The sequence below is a fragment of the Ichthyophthirius multifiliis genome (genome assembly GCF_000220395.1).
Source record: "Ichthyophthirius multifiliis unplaced genomic scaffold scaff_1120509251024, whole genome shotgun sequence".
NCBI classification, from domain to species: Eukaryota; Ciliophora; class Oligohymenophorea; order Hymenostomatida; genus Ichthyophthirius; species Ichthyophthirius multifiliis.
The window spans coordinates 58,908-79,739 of NW_004086274.1; the positions used below are offsets into that span (position 1 = coordinate 58,908).

At 16.1% G+C, this 20,832-nt stretch overlaps 4 protein-coding genes across 4 annotated transcripts in view, besides 38 other annotated features; 3 read left to right on the forward strand and 1 right to left on the reverse strand. All coding sequences in view use genetic code 6, as the record gives it.

The window, feature by feature from the left end:
• The window catches only part of IMG5_130830 (hypothetical protein), a gene marked incomplete at its 3' end in the record, with an annotated part of 1,526 nt that extends 1,249 nt beyond the window's left edge, over positions 1-277 (forward strand). The window contains exon 4 of the mRNA XM_004032030.1: positions 223-277. Coding sequence (XP_004032078.1) covers positions 223-277 — 55 coding nt within the window. The remainder of the gene's footprint in view (positions 1-222) is intronic.
• Positions 141-200: a microsatellite.
• Positions 278-2,328: 2,051 nt separating the features above from the next.
• Positions 2,329-2,369: a microsatellite.
• Positions 2,370-3,703: 1,334 nt separating this feature from the next.
• Positions 3,704-3,780: a microsatellite.
• Positions 3,781-4,574: 794 nt separating this feature from the next.
• Positions 4,575-4,612: a microsatellite.
• Positions 4,613-6,024: 1,412 nt separating this feature from the next.
• IMG5_130840 (hypothetical protein) lies at positions 6,025-6,674 on the reverse strand (the record flags this gene model as incomplete). The annotated part of the gene is made up of 1 exon (XM_004032031.1): positions 6,025-6,674. One exon carries the CDS (start codon positions 6,672-6,674, stop codon positions 6,090-6,092), a length of 585 nt encoding a protein of 194 aa, XP_004032079.1. The 3' UTR covers positions 6,025-6,089.
• A 217-nt stretch (positions 6,675-6,891) lies between these two features.
• Positions 6,892-6,937: a microsatellite.
• An 11-nt stretch (positions 6,938-6,948) lies between these two features.
• Positions 6,949-7,003: a microsatellite.
• Positions 7,004-7,256: 253 nt separating this feature from the next.
• Positions 7,257-7,310: a microsatellite.
• Positions 7,259-7,320: a microsatellite.
• A 1,358-nt stretch (positions 7,321-8,678) lies between these two features.
• Positions 8,679-8,718: a microsatellite.
• Positions 8,701-8,779: a microsatellite.
• Positions 8,701-8,791: a microsatellite.
• Positions 8,719-8,779: a microsatellite.
• Positions 8,792-9,197: 406 nt separating the features above from the next.
• Positions 9,198-9,271: a microsatellite.
• Positions 9,199-9,271: a microsatellite.
• Positions 9,272-9,352: 81 nt separating this feature from the next.
• Positions 9,353-10,878, forward strand: IMG5_130850 (hypothetical protein). The gene is made up of 3 exons (XM_004032032.1): positions 9,353-9,668; positions 9,736-10,140; positions 10,191-10,878. The coding sequence occupies exons 1-3, from the start codon at positions 9,532-9,534 to the stop codon at positions 10,633-10,635; spliced, it is 987 nt and encodes a 328-aa protein (XP_004032080.1). The 5' UTR covers positions 9,353-9,531; the 3' UTR covers positions 10,636-10,878.
• Positions 9,564-9,603: a microsatellite.
• Positions 10,149-10,183: a microsatellite.
• A 506-nt stretch (positions 10,879-11,384) lies between the features above and the next one.
• Positions 11,385-11,432: a microsatellite.
• Positions 11,433-11,541: 109 nt separating this feature from the next.
• Positions 11,542-11,620: a microsatellite.
• A 921-nt stretch (positions 11,621-12,541) lies between these two features.
• Positions 12,542-12,585: a microsatellite.
• A 211-nt stretch (positions 12,586-12,796) lies between these two features.
• Positions 12,797-15,827, forward strand: IMG5_130860 (hypothetical protein; the record flags this gene model as incomplete). The annotated part of the gene is made up of 7 exons (XM_004032033.1): positions 12,797-12,937; positions 12,990-13,065; positions 13,385-13,453; positions 13,691-13,784; positions 13,944-14,745; positions 14,890-14,916; positions 15,382-15,827. Coding segments are annotated over 7 exons (1,655 nt in total), but the record flags the coding sequence as incomplete, so codon positions are not given.
• Positions 13,495-13,557: a microsatellite.
• Positions 13,521-13,669: a microsatellite.
• Positions 13,522-13,632: a microsatellite.
• Positions 13,572-13,630: a microsatellite.
• Positions 13,572-13,638: a microsatellite.
• Positions 13,574-13,648: a microsatellite.
• Positions 13,574-13,649: a microsatellite.
• Positions 14,940-15,009: a microsatellite.
• A 57-nt stretch (positions 15,828-15,884) lies between the features above and the next one.
• Positions 15,885-15,970: a microsatellite.
• A 50-nt stretch (positions 15,971-16,020) lies between these two features.
• Positions 16,021-16,055: a microsatellite.
• A 666-nt stretch (positions 16,056-16,721) lies between these two features.
• Positions 16,722-16,770: a microsatellite.
• Positions 16,771-18,763: 1,993 nt separating this feature from the next.
• Positions 18,764-18,819: a microsatellite.
• Positions 18,769-18,837: a microsatellite.
• A 529-nt stretch (positions 18,838-19,366) lies between these two features.
• Positions 19,367-19,409: a microsatellite.
• An 880-nt stretch (positions 19,410-20,289) lies between these two features.
• Positions 20,290-20,336: a microsatellite.
• A 204-nt stretch (positions 20,337-20,540) lies between these two features.
• Positions 20,541-20,586: a microsatellite.
• Positions 20,541-20,604: a microsatellite.
• Positions 20,602-20,644: a microsatellite.
• A 38-nt stretch (positions 20,645-20,682) lies between these two features.
• Positions 20,683-20,752: a microsatellite.
• Positions 20,753-20,832: the final 80 nt, after the last annotated feature.

Here is a 20,832-nt window from a genome sequence, read left to right on the forward strand (position 1 = left end):
ACAGGAGATTGGTCTGATTCTTACAAAAAAATGGACTCCTTAATTAAGGCAATAATTAAATTTAGTAGATTCTAATGATGGTACTTTTTGGATGTCTATTTAGGATTTTTCTAAATATTTTGAAGGTATTTATTAATCTAATTTTTAAAATACACTTATTTTAAATATATATTTATCTTTTAATATATATTTTATTTTTATCCCTAATTTTTATTATTTTAGGAATTGGTAATTGTAAAGTTAGAAAAGATTATTCTTATAATAGTATTTCTTGTGATTTAAGTTAAAGTAATATTAAATTAGTATAAATTAAGTTAAAATATTAAACTCATTGTTTTATATCTGTAAATTAGAAAGATAATCGCTTTTTTGATTAAAATTAAGGATAATAATATAAATATTCTTTAGTTAGATTAATGGTTTTTTAAACTATTAATTAAATTGAATATAAATTCATTGGAGCAGTTTTTGAATGTAATAGAAACGTTTAATTAGAATTTAATGGTCAAGGAGATTTTTTAATTATTACTTAAGTTTTTTGGGAATAAAATATATACAAAAATATATCTATAAGTCATTAAATAAAATATATATATATATAAAAAAACAAAAGATTTTTATTAATATAAAATATAATAGGTTCTTATTCAGATAAAATTACATCTTTCTAATATATTTAAAATATAGACCCTTTAGATATTTTAAAAATCGGATTTAAATATTATTCTTTATCTACATAAGCTTAGAATGAAAGCAAATAAAAAATCACTATATATGATAAAAATAATATGAACTGTCCTTTGATTGAAAAACGATATGGGTATAAATTTGGGTCTTTTTATATGTATTATAAAAATACAGAAGTTGATTAAATTCTTAAAGAAATTTTAAAATTTAAAATTAAAGGATTAACCCCTGTTTTCCCTTTTGATACAAGTGAGGAATATAAAAAAAAGGAATATGAAATTCAAATAGAAATTATGGTGCCTTAAAATAGAGAGTGTGTTATTTTGTTTGATTTTAATAATTTTGAAGAATATCATACTTCATATAGTATTAGTACTAGTTCGGTTATTTATTCAAATGATTACGTTAAAGAATAAAAAATTACTTTTAATGAATAAATTTTATTAAAAGTATTTTTTTTATTTTTTTTTGAAATATATTTTTTTAGTTAAAAATAAAAGAAATAAATTGATAATTTTTAAGTAAAAAAAAATATGAGTTCTTTTCAAAGATTCTAAAAAATTAATTTAAATTCTATTGCAGGACAAAATTTAGGGATTACTTATGATGAAAGTGTTATTTAAAATCTTAATATATAAAATAATATGGGAACTAATCAAGAAGGAAAAGAATAAAATGAAGAGATTTTAATAACGGATTTAGAAGGGGAAATTACCGATTTTTTTGAAAATAATTTAGGGAAATATAGTATTTTATTTATTTATTTATTTTTTATCTATTTATATATATAATAAAGTTAAATGTTGGGGTGTTTTAGTTATGTGGATAAATTTGCTGCTTTTTCCTATTTTTTTATTTTAATAATATGCTAAAAATATAAATTTAGATGTAATTTATTTTTTATATTATTCTTTATATATATAAAAAAAGATTATAATTTCTATAAGTATAATGACTTTAATTAATACAGAAAAGTTAAGTGGATAATATATAAGATAAATAATAAATGCTTTATATTTTTCGATTATTTTAGATATTTTATTCCTTTTAAATAAAGGAGAAAAACATTAGATTTTGACTGGGTAATCAGAAAACAAAGGGATATTTTATTTTAGTTTAGCTTTTGTATATTTTGGTGTTTTTTATAAGATAATTTTAGCTATTATTTATTTAAGAATTCTTAAATTCTATTAAAGTACTATTCCTTATATTTAATAAGGATATAGAGTAAATTTTATATTTTTTAAATCTGTTTTATAACATATTTATTTTATATAAATATATAAAAAAGAAATTAAGATATATTTTAAGAGATTTGTAAATTGATAAAGCTATTTTATAAACTAAAAAAAAGTAATTTAGCTATAATAAAATATACAATAATTATAGGAAGCTTGATGAAAAAAAATATATAAATATTTAAATTTTATAAATAAATAAGATGTTTTTTTTTTTAAAAAAAAAAAATATGATTAGTTAATATTAATAAAAAATACATTTTCCCTAATTTAATATGTAAATAAAATACTTTTAAATATTAAAAATATAAATTTATTTATATCATTTATTCATATTATAAATCACAAAAATAATCATTAAATAATATTAATAAAATATTACAATCAGTTAAAAAAATAAATTTATATATATATATATATATATATATATATATATATATATATCTTAATACAATGAAAAATCAAATAATTAATAAAAAAACTTAAAAACTATGAAATAATAAATTTTCGAAAATTTAAAAAAAATAAATTTAAGTCCAAATAAAAAACCAATAAATAATTTCCAATTTAAAAAATAAAAAATTGATAATACACAAATATAAGATCCATATAATTTATATTCTCCGTTAAAACCAGTAATATAGTTCAAATCAAAAAAAGAAAAAATAAGAAACTAAACTTTTTCAGAATATTTAAATGGAAAAATCAACGAGGAAGAGTTATTATATATCAGGAATTTTCCTACTTTATATGATGGGTTTCCAGAACCAAAACTGTTTTATTTATAATTATATATATAGTAAGTTAAAGGTATTTAAAAAATTGAAGAAAATGGAAAAGATGGAGAATATGTAAACTCTGAATAGGAAGAAGATGATGAAGATGATTATTTTGATGATGAAGAGTTCAATAGAAAAATAAGTTTTTAAAGAAAATATAATGATTATGAAGGATTTAATTAAAAAGGGATTTTTATGAATTAAATAAAAAGCAAAAAAAAGGTAAATTTTTAAATAGATAATAATAATGTTTAAAAAAAATCTGTAAAATAATAAAATTTGATTATTAATAATCTTCGAAAAATAAGTGAAAAAAATAGATCTTTTAAAAATTTTAAAGAATAATTTAATGAAAAAATAACTTAAAAATAAATGTAAAATCACTTAAATTTCTCACTAAAAAAACTAAAAAATGCAATTTCGAATAATGTTGCTTTTAGAAAAGGAGATGAAACAAATAATACGGGTAATTAAAAAATTTCTAATACTAAGTTTTTTTCGAATTTATCTCATATTAAAAATAATTATAAAGAAAAACTTGAAAATAAAGTATGAATTTACATATATATTATTATTAATAATTTTATTTGTTATATTTTACTTTTTTTAAATAAGGATATAAATAGTAAAGGTATTCATATTAATAAATCTTTAAGAAATTTAAGTATTATTTAATAAATTTCTGACGATAAATATAATCTTGTTGATAATATTTTATAGTTAAAAAATGATCTTAAAAATGAGTTTAGTGCTTATAAACCTTTATATAAAAGATTTTTTGATGAAAATGCAAATAAATTTATTTATAAATTATAAAATCCTTATGATTATAAATTGAGGCATAAAATTTTAAAAAGTGATAGTGAATATGATAAATTTATTTAGTCTTATTTAAATAAATCTAATTCTGGCAAAAATAAAAAAAATAAAAAAAAAGATAAAACTAAATGTTCTCTAGATAATAAATCTGATAAAAATAAATAATCAAAAGAATTTATGTATATATAAAAATATATATAAATATATATATATAATATTATATATATATATATATATATATATATATATATATATATCTTTAAATATTATATATTTTATTTAATATTTAGGTTTTAAGGTAGAGATTTTTTAGAATTAAATAAAGAATAAAATTAAACTGAAAAAATGTATATAAATTAAATAAGTGATTTATCTAATTTTCAAGATAAAAACATGATTTAGTCAATAAATAAAATATTTAATGGTTAAAAATAAATATTTGAACCAAAAAAAAATTATAAATAAATACTTTTAAAAATGCGTCAAGAAGAAAAAGACAAAAAAAAAGTCGGGAAAATGTTTTTTACTCCACGAAATATTCATTAAATCAATTAACCAAATAAATTTTTTACCAAAAAATCGCATAAATACAACTATTCTTAGCCAAATTTGTAAAATATTAAATAAAATCTTAATCCTGATAAGAAACTCGAAAATTTAAAAAGTACAGGGTATTATATAATCAAAAGAAATTAAAGTCAATAAGGTGTTTCTAAATTTAAAGATTTGATAAGAGATGAGAGTGATGATAGCTAAAATGCTTCAAGAACAGAAGCTAATTTGGAAAGTATTTACGGAGAAAGCATTTTTTTATAAAATAAATTGATTTCTGATAATTAAGATGGGCTTATAAGGAAATTAAAATAGTTAATAAAATTAGAAGATTTAAAAAAAAATGCGTTAGAAGCTAATTTATATAAGTTGGAAAAATTATGAATTTTTTTTAATTTTTTATTTATTTATAATTATTATTTTTTTTTTATTTTTTTTAGATAAAAGTTTTTAAATTTTATCATATTTTTTTTAAAAAAAATATTAAATTTATAATGAACAAATAAATAATAGATCAAAAAAATAATAATAAAAAAAAAGAATATGAATATATATAAAAATAAATATAAAATAAAAGAATATACGAATAGTAGAAATTAAAAAAAATAAGAATAGTTTAAAAATGAGGATTAATAATAAATTAAATAATTTAAATTGTTGTTTTTTTAAGGTATTTTATGTTAAAGCATTTATTTAACATGAATAAAAAATGATAAAATATTAAAAATGAAGAAAATAATATATATTATTTATGAATAAAAGATCTTATTTTTATATTAAAACAATCTGAATTATATTTTTTTAAAAAAGAAACATAAAATAACGGATATATAATAATATCAAAAAAATATGAAAAAAAAGGAATTTATAATTAAATTAAAAAGCTTGGTTTATGTTTTCTGGAAATAAAATGAAAATAAAACAAAAACAAAAGTTTTTTTAAAAAAAAGTAAAAAGAAATTATATATTTTCGCCTAAAAATACTTTTTTTTTTTCAAAAAAAAAAAAAAAATTTAACTTTATACTCTTAATTATATGAATATAATTAAAATATAAATATTTTACATAAATATCATTATAATTTCTAAGAATATTATAATAATATTAAAAATAAACATATATATTCTTAATATGATGTTTTTTTTATATAAAAATATTATCAGAATATTTGAATTATATTATTTAGAAAATAAAATACACATACTAATAAAAAAGAAATAAAAAAAGGAAAGAATTTCTTCTCGAATTTATAAAATTTAAAAACTAAAGTCTAAAAAAATACCTAAACCAATATTTTCTATTCGTTATATTAATTAATAATTTACAATTTCTTTATAAATAGCGATATGTATATAAACAAAAATTAATTAATAATTATTAAATAAAACATTTTTTTATTTTCTAAATTCTTACAAAATAAAATAAATTTAATTCCAAAATTTAATAAAAAACAAACTTTTTATATAGGAAATTAAGCACCCTATTCTGTCTATAAGAATAACTAAAAAAAGGGAAATTTATTAAATTATTATTAATTGATTTCGGTTAGGGATAGGCTCTATTTTTTAAGAATAGTAATCGGCTTATATATGTACTTTTTTTATGTGAAAAATAAATTATAAAAGAATCTTTTCGTGAAATTAAAATGCAATTGTGGAGATTTATACAGCTTATAGAAATTGTTTAGTATTAACTTTAATATTAAATGATTTAAATTGAAAATTTAAAACTGTTAAAAAAAATAAGCTTGCGTGAGTTTTCGGAGTAATATATGAGAAAATTTCTCAAAAGTTGCTATTTTATTCAAAAAGATAAAAAGATGAAGAAAATATAGATTTATTAGAATAAAATTATATTTAAGAATTTAAATGAAAATATTAGTATATTAAATTTGATTTGTCCGAATTTTTTTAGTATTGTAAAAGATTATTTTATATGACCATTTTTTTTATATTTAAAAAATTTATTTATTTTATATATAAAAATAAAACTAAATAATAATAATATATAATACTCATTTATGAGTAATAGTAGTTCCTAACAATTCCGAAAACTTCCTAATAGAGTCTTAATGCCCAGGCCAAGCAGGTGTAGAGACAATATTATTATGTAAAATAGCTTTATTAGCATCTAATTTCAAGAAATTAGCTCCAGCTAATTTAACTTCAGGCTCACATGCATAATAAGCAGCAATATTATAGCCTCTAATAGCATCTGGAATAGCTGTAAGTATCTAAATACCATGACATATTGACAAAATAGGCTTCTTAGAATCAACAAAATGCTTAGTTATCGTAAGAACTGTTTCATGAAGTCTTAAATATTCAGGAGCTCTACCTCCTGGAAGTACTAGGCCATGATATGTTTCTGGTTTAACATTTTTAATTGAATAATTTAACTTGAAATGGTGACCGGGTTTCTCAGTGTAGGTCTAATCGCCTTCAAAATCATGAATTGCAGTCTTAAGGAGGGCACCTTCGTCTTTTTCAGGACATACTATGTGAACATTATAGCCTAAAAATTCTAAAGTTTAGAAAGGGACCATTATTTCATAGTCTTCAACGAAATCACCAGTTATAATTAAAATATTTTTAGTCATTTATTTTAATTAGTAATAAAAATTAATAAATAATATGTTTTTTAAAATTTTTATTTATTTTGGATATAACTTAACTTTTTTATATATATTTAATTAAAAAAAACTATATTTAAAAATATAAAAAGTTTATTTCATAAAAATATTATATTGTATCTATATTAAATTATATTTTGTATGCAAATATATTAAAATATAAAAAATATAAATAAATGTATGTATATATAATAAAATGTATATTTAAATATATAAAATAATATAAATTTTTAAATATTATTATATATATATATATATATATTTATATATTTATATATATATATATATTTATATATGTTCTATTAATTAATTATAAAATCATCTATTTTTATTTAGAATTTAATATTATAAAATAAAAGATTTTCAATTACACTTTAATCATGATTTTTAAATTTTCCAATTATCTATTATTTTCATTTTAATTAATAATATAATAAATATATGTATTTATATATATATATATCTTTTATATTTAATTTATTTAATATAAAAAAAATATTAAATAGTATTAAAAAATAAAAAATCTTAAATTAAATTAAAATATAATTGAAATAAAAACTATATAACTATATAAAATAAAAATATATAAACTAATATAAAATACATATATAAATGGAAATAGAATCCACATAAATATTAAAATAACAGGCAAGACTTTTACAATAGATTATAGAAGTAGAATACGGCAAAGAATGCGGTTAATTAACATCATAAATCCATTTAAAACAAAAATTAACATTATCATAAATAAGTGAAGAACTAAAAGATTTATTTAGTGATCAAACTATAAAACGATTAATTATATTATTAATGAAAAACAATATAATTTAACATTAAAAAATTGAATAAAATATTTATTATTATATAAATATTTAAATGGTTTTTCATATTTTAAGGTTTCCTTCTTATTTAAAATATATTAATTAATATTTTGGGCAATAAGGTGAAAATATTATTGAGTATTTTTTACATAACTCTTAGACTAATGTAGATGAATGTATAAATAATATACTATAAGAAACTTAATAAGGAAATAAAAATGAATTGAAATATGTTTTTTTAAAATTAGTTAAAGGCAATTATTTATCGAAATGTGAAATTTATTAAAAACAAGAAAATATTATTGAAGAAAACTAAGGAGAGGAATTTATTTAAAAGAATAATAAAAGAAAAAAAAATCCTATTTAACAAAAAACTGGAAAAAAAAAATAAAGACTTAAGAAGATGAATTAGAAAAACAAGAAGAAGACCTATATTTATATGATCCTAATACTAAAATCGGGTATTAGTATAAATTAAATAATAGGTAGTTTATACATGATTTTAGGACAGAGTAAATATGCAAACTAGCCTAGGGGAAATTGAATATTTAGGCTTGCTAAATTCTAAATGGAATGTTAAAATAAAGTCAAAAAATAGGAAAAAGTAAAGAAGTGAAAAACTCGGAATTATTAAATTTGTAATAAATTTAAGGCTTTTTAAAAAATAAAATAAATGAAGAAGATTTAGGGAAATTATTGAGAATTATGAGAAGAGATGGAGGGAAATTCATTAATATTGACTATTAAGGGAATATGGAGTTTTTTAGTGTTAATTTAGAAAAAATTATTAAAAAAATGAAATTTAGGCATTTAACAAAAATTATTGAAAGAAAATATGGATAAATTGCGGGAAGAATAATAAGAATTATGAAGAAATATAAGTTTTTAGAAGAAAAAGCAGTAAAAAAATAAAATATATATATTTAAATATTTTTTTGTATTTTTTTTATTTTATTAAAATAAGATAAGTGAAATTTCATTATAAAGTTTAAAAGATACTTAAAAATATTTAAATTAATTATGTACAGACGGTTTTTTAGAATATGTAGAAATAAAAGAAAAAGATAAAACTGTAAATATATTAAGCATGTTTAAATTTGATGAAAATAATGCTTATTAAAAAATTATAGAATTGTATTATCAGGTAATTTTATATTAAAATTTTTATGCCTTATAATATAATATTTATGTATATAAAATATATAATATAAAATATATATATAAACATATATATATATATACATATATATACATTTATATATACATAATGTTTTATAATAAAATATCTATAAATAAGATTATATTTTTCTTATTTATTTTTAAATATAATTATATAAATTATAAAAATATATACAAAAAGACTTTAATAAATGTCAGATATAGACTTTAAACGGCATATAACAAAGAGAAATAATTAGAGGAATTAAAAAAAATAAAAATTAATGATGATTAATTGCAAAAAGATTGGTTATATTGTATTAAAATGATAATGAATTTAGAAATGTCAATTATAGAATTAGATCTAGCTATATTAACTTTTACTGAATTTTGAAAATAATTATTTATATAAATATAGTTTATTAACATTAAATATTTTATGTCAATTTTATTGTTAATATAAATATAATTAAAATATTTATATGATAATTAAATAAGAAATAAAATTTATTTATAAATATATATATATATATATATATATATATATATTTATTATTATAATATATATATTATTATTATAATATAAATTTTTTTTTATCTATTATAAAAAAAATATGAATACAAATTATTTAATTAACTTAAGGGATAAATCTTTATAAAAAATACAAGTAGGAATAACGAAATTTAACTAAACTGAATTAACCTTACTTGAACGAGAAGCTGGATACAATTTAGCTATAAGCGGAATCGATGATTTAGTTAATTACTATAAATAAGAAACAAACGGTGAATTAAAGAATATTTTAAAACCAAAAATAAATGCTTTTTTAGATGATGCAGCAAATATGAAAAAATAAGTTGATTTTTTAAAATAATAATAATAACAATAATAAAATCCATAAAACAATTAATAAAATAAATGTAATGATAATTAATAATAAAGCAAACTGAATCCATAAAATAATATTACAAGTCCTACAAAGTAAAAAAATAAATACACATATAATTATTTATATCTATATATATTTATATAAAAATAAAAAAATAAGAGAAGAAAACAAAGAAGGTCAAAAATTTGAAAATGCCCTTAGTGAGGCTATAGTGACTGAAAAACCAAATGTACACTGGGATGATGTTGCAGGTTTACATAATGCAAAAAAAGCATTACATGAAGCCGTAATTTTACCAATGAAATTTCCTGATATATTCACCGGTTCTCGATAGCCTTGGAAAGGTATACTTCTATATGGACCTCCGGGTACTGGAAAAACCTTTTTAGCCAAAGCTTGTGCTACTGAATGCGAAGCGACTTTTTTTTCCATTTCTAGTTCCGATTTAATATCTAAATGGGTAGGAGAAAGTGAGAAATTGATTAAAACTTTATTTAAAATAGCAAGGGAAAAAAAACCTTCTATTATATTTATTGATGAAATAGATTCTATGACTGGTTCAAGGTATTATATATATTTATTAATATATGTATATATATAAATATATTTATTAGATCAGATGGAGAAAATGATGCTACAAGAAGAGTAAAAACGGAGTTTCTTTGCTAAATGTAAGGTGTAGGAAATGATGATACTGGAATATTGGTTTTGGGTGCCACTAATATTCCATGGGGATTAGATCCGGCTATTAGGAGAAGATTTGAGAAAAGAATAATGATTCCTTTACCTGAAAAAGAGGCTAGAATGGCATTATTGAATAATTTATTGAAAAAACACCGAATGAATTAAATTAAGAGGAAGTTAATTTTATCGCAGATTAGACTGATGGATATTCGGGGTCTGATTTGTCTATTTTAGTTAGAGATGCGTCTTATGAACCATTAAGAATAGCTTAGAGAGCAACTAGTTTTAAACTTGTGGTAGATCCGAAAGATGGAGTTCAAAAATGGGAAGCATGCGCACCTTCTGATCCGGAAGGAAAACCAAATAATTTAATGAATATTTAAGGAAATCTTTTAAAATTGTCAAATGTTACTTTAGATCACTTCGAAGTGGCTTTAACTAAATGTAAACCATCAGTTTCTCCTTAAGATATTGTAAAATAAATTTAGTTTACTTAAGAATTTGGATAGGAAGGATGATAATATTATTATATATATAAAAAATATAAATTTATATGATTTTTTTATTATATATATTTTATATTTTTTAAAAATTTTTATATATATATTAATTTTTTTGGTGTTATATATTTTATTTAATATTAAAAAAGAAAAATTAAAATCTATTTAATTTAGATGTGTTTTTAGAATAAAATATATATATATTTTATTTAAAAAAAATACAAAAATTTATATAAAATTTTGTTTTGTTTAAAAAATTCTGTTTTTTATTTAAAAAAAATAATTATAAAAAAAAAAATATTGTACCATATTAACAATCTTGAATATTTTATAAGAAAATAATAATTTTTTTTTAAAAAAAAAATAATTGATAATTTGATGAAAGAATAAAATAAGGATTTAATATAAAATTTGAAAAAAAAAGAAATAAATATGTAATATAAAAATACGTTTTCTAGTGATTCTATTTGTAAAAATTTAAATATAAATAGTCTATCTTCTTAAAAGATAAATGAAAAATAAATTGATTATAAATTTTAAAAAAGATATATACAAAATAATTAAAAATATTAGCAAATTCTAGGAATAAAGAATAAATAGGTATATTTTTAATTTAATTTTTTAAAAAAAAATTTAAAAAATATTAAATAAAAAAAATGAATAAAATTTAAAGTTATAAGAAAATAATAAATAAGTAAATAATTTAAATTAAAATAATAGTTTTTTGAATTAAAAAAAAATAAAAATTGATGAATTAGTTATTTATTAATAAAAAAAAATAAATAATAACAATAATAATAATAATAATAATAATAATAATAATAATAATTATAATTATAATCAAAATAATCAAAATAATATGATTAAATGAACTTTTCTAATAAAAATTTTTCGATTTCTAATAATAATTAGTTTTTTAAATCCAAAAAATGTGAAAAAAGATTATCTCTTTAACATAATTCTTAAAAAATATAAAATATTAAAAGTATTTATTCATAAATATATAAAAGAAAAAGTTTTTTAGTTTAAATAAATGAAAATTTAAAAAATTAATCTTTTTCCTAAAAAAATAAATAATAAAATATAGATTTTTTTTTAGAAAAAATATAATTTAAAGAAAAATTTTTAAATGAAATTTTTAAAAAAATTTAAATAAAAGTTTTTGAAGTTGAAAATTTTAATAATGAAAAAAATTCATAAAAAAAAGAATTTTTTTATTAATAAGAAAAAATAGTTTAGTAATTATAATTTTAAATATAAATTTTATAAAAATAAAATAATAAATCTCATTTTTAAACCTAAACAGAAAATTAAAATTAATTTGAAAATTAGAATTTTATATAAACAAACGATATTTAATATTAAAATGAAATGTTAAAAAATTTTATATTTAAATAATAATAGAATTTAAATGAAATTATTAATAAATCTAATATAATAAAAAAACTTATTAAAGCTATATAAATAAGATTAAAAAAAAATTAATAATTAGAAGTTAATATAAAAAAAAATACTTATATAAACATTTAAAATAATAGTAATTTTTAAATATTATATTTTTTCTTTTTATTTTTTAAATAAGTGTTATTAAGTGAAAGTGATGAAAGTTTAATAGGATTTATTAAAGATTAATTAAAAAGTTAAAGATCAATATTATAATAAAATAATAATTAACAAAGTTTTAATTTTGATAATGTAAATATATTAAATTCATAATTAGAATAAAATAAAATATGAAAATATTTTATTTAAAAAAAGAGGTTTTATACATAAAATAAATATTTATAAATAGTTTCTATATAAATTATGTTTGTTTATAAATTATTTATTATTTTTAAATTATATTTATATTTGTATTGAATAAAAAAAAGAGAGTAATATATATATAGTAATAAAAAAATATTTTGCCTTCATTTTATATTATAAAAAAAATTATTTTATAAAATATATTTAAAAAAATACATTTTTAATAAATAAATAAAAATAAACAATTTATATTTAACTATAACTAATAGTGAAAATATATAAAAAGAAAAATGAAATATATGAAATTATTAGCCACAAATGATTTTGGTGGTTCAAATTAAAAATCTTAAGTTGAAAATCCTTTAGAGAAAAAAGTTAATTACTAAAATATTTAAGTAGTACAAGTAAATACATATGCAAGTCGATTCGAAGTAAAAATTATATATTTATATAAATATATTAATATGGAAATAAACAAAAAAGTTAGAATATAAATCAAAAAAACCTGAAGTTAATAAAAAATTGATAATTGAAAAAAATAAGAAAATATATGAAACAGGTAAATTTTAAAAATAAAAAGAGAAATTTAACATATATATATACATATAAATATTATTTAGAAATTACCAATAGAATAAACTCAGAAAAAGTTTTAATATAAAAAAAGTTTTCAGCATTTTTAGGAATATAATATATATATGAAGTTCCATTTTTATTATTTGCTGAAGATGTTATTTAAATATGTTCTATAAATAATCATGATATATTTGAAGTTTATTCATTAGCATTTATGCCGTTTGATGTATAAAAATTTATAATTATATATATTATAAATATTTAAATGCATTTTTATATTAAAACAATATATATAAAAAAAGAATCCGAAAGAAATATTTTAAAGCGAAAATGGACTAAATATAGAAACTTGTATAAAAAATATAAGAAAAGTAAATTTCTATTAAAAAAATATAATTGTTTATTTAATACTATTAAATTATTGATTTTATTTTAAAATTATATTATATGATTTATATAAAAATATATATATATACATATAGATATAATTTTATATTTTATATTTTATTTATATTTATATTTATATTTATATTTATATATATTTATATATTTTTATTTGTATATATTCATACATATATTTATTATATTTATGTACATATTTTAAAAAGGTATTGATGAAGAAGGAAATGTTGCTAATTTTACTGAAATAGAATAATTCTTTTTTTATTAAAATTATTGTTGTTCACATATATAAATAAGAGGGTAACTTATGATTATTAAATATATATTATTAATTTATTTACATAAATCTTATTCTTTTTTAATAATAAAATATATTTAAATTAAATCTTTTTATATTAATTTAAAAAATTAATATAAATTATTAATAATTTTTTTTTTTTTTTTATAATTATTCAAAAGTACTGTTCCTACATTTTGGGGTTAAACTGGAATTTCCGCAAAAACAAAAATAACACGAGGTTACGAATATACTAATTCTGCTTTTTTAAAACACTTTGATGATTTAAGAAATACTTATAAATATGTTTTATCTGTAAACCTAATGAAAAAGCACAATGAAAATGAACAATTAGTAACTGAATCTTACGAAGCTCATTTAAAGAATAACTGTTTAGATTTTGTTCGATATAGGTTTTTCGATTTTCACACAGTTTGTAAAGATCAAAGATATGAGAAGGTCAATCCTACTATAAAGGAGTTGCATGAAATGTCTGTTAATTTCGGATTTTTTGCTGAGGATATTTAAACTGGCGAAACTATTTAGGAATAAAATGGAGTTGTTAGGACAAATTGTTTAGACTGTCTTGATAGGACAAATGTATTTTAGAATAAAATTGGGTTGGATATGCTAGATGTATAGCTTTAGTAATTGGATATTATTTTAAAAGAAGAGTTCAATGAAGAACCATTGGATCATTTAGATAATAATAATATAAAAACTAACCATCCTTTTATGGTTAAATTCAAGTGCGCATGGGCGGATTGCGGTGATAATATTTCGAAGCATTATACTGGTACAGGAAGTACACATACTGATGTTACAAAGAAAGGAAAAAGAGATTTTGAAGGAATGCTATAACATGGATAAAAAACAATTTCTCGATTTTATTTATAAAATTTTGAGGATACAATAAAATAAGAAACGATAGATATTGTTTTAGGATAATAATTAAATAATATAGTAAATGTTTTCGAAGAAGAAGTAGAAAAATAACTTATGAATAAATAAGATTAATATTGCGTATTTTATAATATTAGTCTATAAATTATAACTTGGAATGTAAAAGGTTTAGATTATCCACCTCATCATTTTAGTTAAAATAAATATTTTTTAAATTCCAAAAAGGACAAAGTGGGGATATAATAGTAATAGGTAATATTATATAAATAAAAATAATATATATATATATAAATATATATATATATATATATATATATATATATATATATATATATATATATATATTATTATTATTTAATAGGTCTATAATCATTAATTTATTAAAATAATCATAATAATGTTATTGATAATGTAATTGGTACTTTTACTGCTACTGGTAATGAATTAAGAATTAAAAAATGGAATAGTGGATTTTTGAAATGCTTGAATTAATATGATAGTTATTATTTGATTTCTAGTAAAGAATTAGGAAGTAGTTTAATAATGGTTTTTGGGAAAAGTATATTAAAAGAAAAAATTTCAAAAATAAAAGAAGATTCTATGCTATTATCTATTAATAATAATAATTAAGTATTTATATTTTTATAATTTTATTTAAATTTTACAAATAACTTCTAATTTAATTTTTATATTTATATATAATATTTTTTATCTAAGGGTTGTACAGCAATAAAATTTAATTTAGATGATACTTCATTAAATTTTATGAATATACATCTAGATTAAGGAAATTCAAAGTATAAATTATAGAATTTATCAAGTTTACATTCTTCAATTTATAAATAAAATAAGTCTTATTCAAAATATAATGATAAATTAGAATATATCGATTATAATTTTCTTTTTGGAGATACTGGATATTCAAATTAATTAATGAATACTTAAATACTTTAATGTATTTAAAATTATGAATAAAATAAATTATCAAATAAAGAAAAAGCAGAGAAAAGTTTAAATATATTATTAGAAAATGATGAGTTTAATATTAATAAGAAAAATTTGTAATTATTAGATTAATATTATGAATAATAAATAAAATTTTTACCTAATTATAAGTATTTAGATAATTCAAATGATTATGATACTAATTTTACACCTGCATGGTATTTTATATATAAAAAATATTAAATAAAATTACTATATATTAATTTGTGTTAATAATATATATATATATATATATATATATATATATATATATATATATATATATATATATATATATATATATATATATATATATATATATTTAGGACTAATAGAATTATGCTTTGTAGTAAATACGGAAATTAATTTTAATAAATAAATTATGATTTAAATAACTTATAATTTAATGAAAACAGGTTTTATTTTATTTTTATATATATAAATATATTTTTATAAGACCTGTATATGCTACTTATAGTCTTAGAATAAGAAAAGTTAATTAGGATAAAAAAGATCAAATTACAGAATAAATAACTTTAGTATATATATTTAATTAAAAATTTATATAGATTTTTTTCTATAGGATATTAATAATTTAACAGATAATATTGAAAATGAATAAATTTTATGTGAAGAACCGAATTAATAATAAAAATAATGAAAAAATATGTTTAAAAAATAAAAATTATTTATATATTTTTTTTTAAAATAAATAAATATTATAATATAAATAAAATATATAAATTTAATTTATTTCATATATAATTAAGTTTTAATGTATTTTTTAAAAAAAAATCTTTAAATAAAATAATATTATATAAAAAAAAGAAATGATTGAAAACTATAATAAATAATAAATAAATAAAATATTTAATAATAAAAACTTATAAAACTTTGAATCTCATTTTTTTAGATTAAATAGACTTTCTGCTATTATTAATTAAAAATATAATTAATCATTATAAACTAATTAAATATAAGAAGTTATTGAAAATTCAAATTTAACATAAGATTGTAGATATAAATAATAAAAATCTAATATTAATAATAATAGAGTTAAAAATGTTAATAAAATATATATATTTATTAATATTTTATAATATAAATTTATATATATAAATTAGGATTATAAGTATGTAATAGCAGAATAAAAAATAAAATAGATATCTGAATATAAAACAGAAAGTACTTAACTATAAAGCTATTTTTAACTATAATAACCAACTGTATAATAACAAATGTTTTCAGTATTTTTTTTTTAAAAAAAAAAAAAAAATTAAAGTACTAATTAAATTTAAAATAAATAAAGGAATCGAAATTATAAAATAAAATTACACCTAAAATAAATTAAATCTAAGAAAAATAATATTGTTCTGAACATAATGAGGATTTTTAAGAGAAAATTAATAAAAAAAGTATAACAAAATTAAACAAATAAACTGCTAATCCTGATTTATATTATATTTATTGCACTAATTGCTATGAGTTTGTGGTTTAAGAAAAAATCAGCTTACATGCTTAAATTTGTTAGAATTTAGATGAATAAATTTAGAAATTATAAAAAAAAAATTCTAGTATTAAATAAAAATAGGAAATTGTGTAATAAATTAATAATAAATTAGTAAAAAATAAGTATTTATTGATGAAGACTACTAACACTTTTGATGATAATATAATAATGGATTGGTTACAAAATAATGAAATGTCTAAAATAACATTTTTTTTATAAAAAATTATTTAAAACAACAATTGCTTAGAGGAATTGAATAAAGATTTTGTTTAAATTTAAAAAAATAATGAAATTTTTGTTCATTAGTTATAGAAAAATAATTTTAATTAATTTGCTTAATTATATTAAATTTGTAAAAATATGAATGAGTTGATTTATTTGAAAATTCGAGTTTTAAATTTGATATGATATAATTATAATATAATTGAAAAAAAAAAAAAAAAAATATTTATTTTAATATATAATTTGAAATATATAAAAATATCTATATATATATATAAATTTATTTAATATTTATATATATATAATAAAAATTAATTATTTAATTACAATTTACAAAGATTTTTTATTTAAATATAAATATGATAAATTTAAATTAAGTACTTAAGCAAAATTAATTATTATAATAGTTAGTTGACAAAAATGAAAAATAAATTGAAAGATTAAAAGCTTTAAATTAATAATAATAATTAGTAATAAATTTTTTAATAAAAGTATACAATTTTTTGTTATAAAAAAGTAATTAGAATTAGAAAAGCAAAAAAGCAATTAACTTTAAACAAAAATTGAATAATTATAATTTGAAATAGACCTCTTTAAAAAATAAAATAAAAAGCATTTATTTTAATTAAAAAACGAATAAGAAAAATCATGTAAATTATTAATTTAATTACAATAATATTAAAATAATGAAAACTTAATTGAAACTTTAAATTCCATAAATCCCAAGTCCTTTACTGATTTTGAGTAAAAATAATAAACTATATTTGAATTTGAAGTTAAAAATACTACCTAAAAAAACACAGATAGTTAACCTTCTGAAGAAGAAGCAGATAAAAAAATAGGCAATAATATAAATTAGGTTTCGATTTTTAAACAATAAATTGGTATAAATAAATATATATAAAATAACATTTATTTTTCATATATATAAAAAAAAGGTCATGATGTTATAGTAGCTATGGGTAAGTCAATTGTAGCAAAAAATTACGAAAAGGAATATAATAATTTATAATAATCCAATTCTCCTTTATTTTATTAAAAGTAAGGAAATGGTCCTGTTTTTAGAATTAATTTATTAGACGTGGGAATTGTTAAAATAAAATAGACTAGTTCTTAAAATTAAATATAGGATAATCTTATTGAAAAAAATACCTATATAGAATAAAATTAATTTAAAAATGATATTGATTTAGAAAATAAATTGGATTTTTAATAAAATTCTAATTGTTTAGAAAATTAGTTATTTTAGAAATTTTATGTTTTTGGCTTTGATAAATAAGATATGAAAGAATTTGATTAAAATTTATAAGTAAGTTAAGCCATTTTGCCAGGAAAAATACTCTATTCTTATCCTTAGGAAGTTAATTAAAAGTTAAATTCAATATGTATTTTTTTATTTATACATGTTTTTTTTTTTTATATATAATTTTTTTTATTTAATATATTTATTTTTTTATAAAAAAGTACAATTTTTCCTTAGTTTGCTTTTCCTTTTGGAGTAAAAGCAAAAAAAATAAAAATTAATTAATCTTTTGCTTAAATAAAAGAGTTAAAATAAAAAAAAAAAAAAAATTTAAAAACATTTTTTATTTATAGAATTTTGTTTAGTGGTATAAAAAGTGAACTTAATGATTAATTTTATATGTTCACAATTAAAAATGAATCCTATTATAATGGAAATTCAAATGATTAAAATAATTGCATTTTAAATGCAACAAATCCTCATAAATTATTGTATTGTTTTTGTGTTAAAATATAGGATTATGTTGAAACTGTAAATATATATATATATAATTTTTTTATGTATAAAATAAATTAATATATTTTTACATATATAATTTTTTAAAGACAGAAGATATAGAAGAAAACTTTTTGTAATAAAATAAATAGACTAGAAATTTTTGGAAAGGAAATAAAGTTTTTTGTTATGTAACATATTTCCCTTTTTATACATTATTTTAATAATTATTAATTAAAATGATAAGTAAAAAAAATATTTTTTAAAAAAATATATTGTATAAATAAAAAAAATAGATTAAATTAAAATTTAAAGAATAACAATATATAATGAGCAAAAAATATAAAAATAAAATAAAGCATTATTTGATTTAGATGGTGATTTCATATAAAGCTTAATAAAATAAGAACATGAAAACTAAATACTAAAAATCCAATAAGAAATAACATTAATAAATTTTTAAGAAACAATAAATATTTTAACATAATTTGGGTCTATAAAATATCAAATTCAACCTTATAATATAATAAACACAAAAACACATTATTGGAGCTTAACATTAACTTTATCGAATTTATTTTTCGATGATTTAATGTTAATTTTTTATGCTATTTTAAATGAAAGTACAGTAATATTTTTTTCAAAAAATTAATGTCTTTTAACTTAGACTATACATACTTTTGAATAATTAATTTATCCATTTTAATGGCCTCATCCTATTATTTATTTAGTTCCTGAATTGTTATTGGATTTAATGGATTCTCCAGTACCTTTGATAATGGGAATTAATTAGGGAAAAGAATTTTTAGAATAAAAAGGGTATTTAAAAAAATATTAAGAACATATTTTTGTAGATTTAGACTATTAGAGTTTAATATACTAGAATGGAAATAAAATTAAAGATATTAATAAAAATATTCCTTATTTAAATAATTTATATAATAAAGTACAAAAGCTTTACTCCTTAATAAATCCTAATGGTACAAAATAAATTAAATCTACTTCTGTTATTTAAATATTCTTTGCAAACGATAAAAATAAAGAAGATAAAATTTAAAAATTAAAATATAATTCAAATAAAAATGAAGATGATGTTTCTGAAATTATTCTTAATATTTTTAATGAAAGTATTAGATAGTGTTTTATAAATATTTTACCATAAAAGCCTATATATATATTAAATTAAGAATAATTAGTAAATAAGAATTATATATTAAAATAATATATAAATATATTTATATACATACATAAATACATATTTTTATATATATTTACATATTCAAGATAATTGATCATAAAAGTTTTGCCAAGGAAATTATTAATTATGCGTTTGCGGAAGATAAAAAGTTTTTAATTAGTTTTGTAAATACTTAAATTTTTACTTATTTCATAGAATGTTATTATTAATAAAATTGATATAACTAATATTTTTTTTAATAATTTTTAATAATAAATTTTTTAATAATTTCTTATATATTTTTATTTATATCTTTAGTTATTTAATAATTATATTTTAAATATTTAATTTAAATTTTTAACTTTTATTTAGTTTTAATGAAATTATTTATTTATTATATAGAATATAAATTATTTTTATATAAAGATTTAAAATTTTTTATTTACAATATTAATTACAAACTAAAAAAAAATNTTAACTTTAAAATATTTGTATTTATTTTAACAAAATATCTAATTAATTAGATAATTATATTAT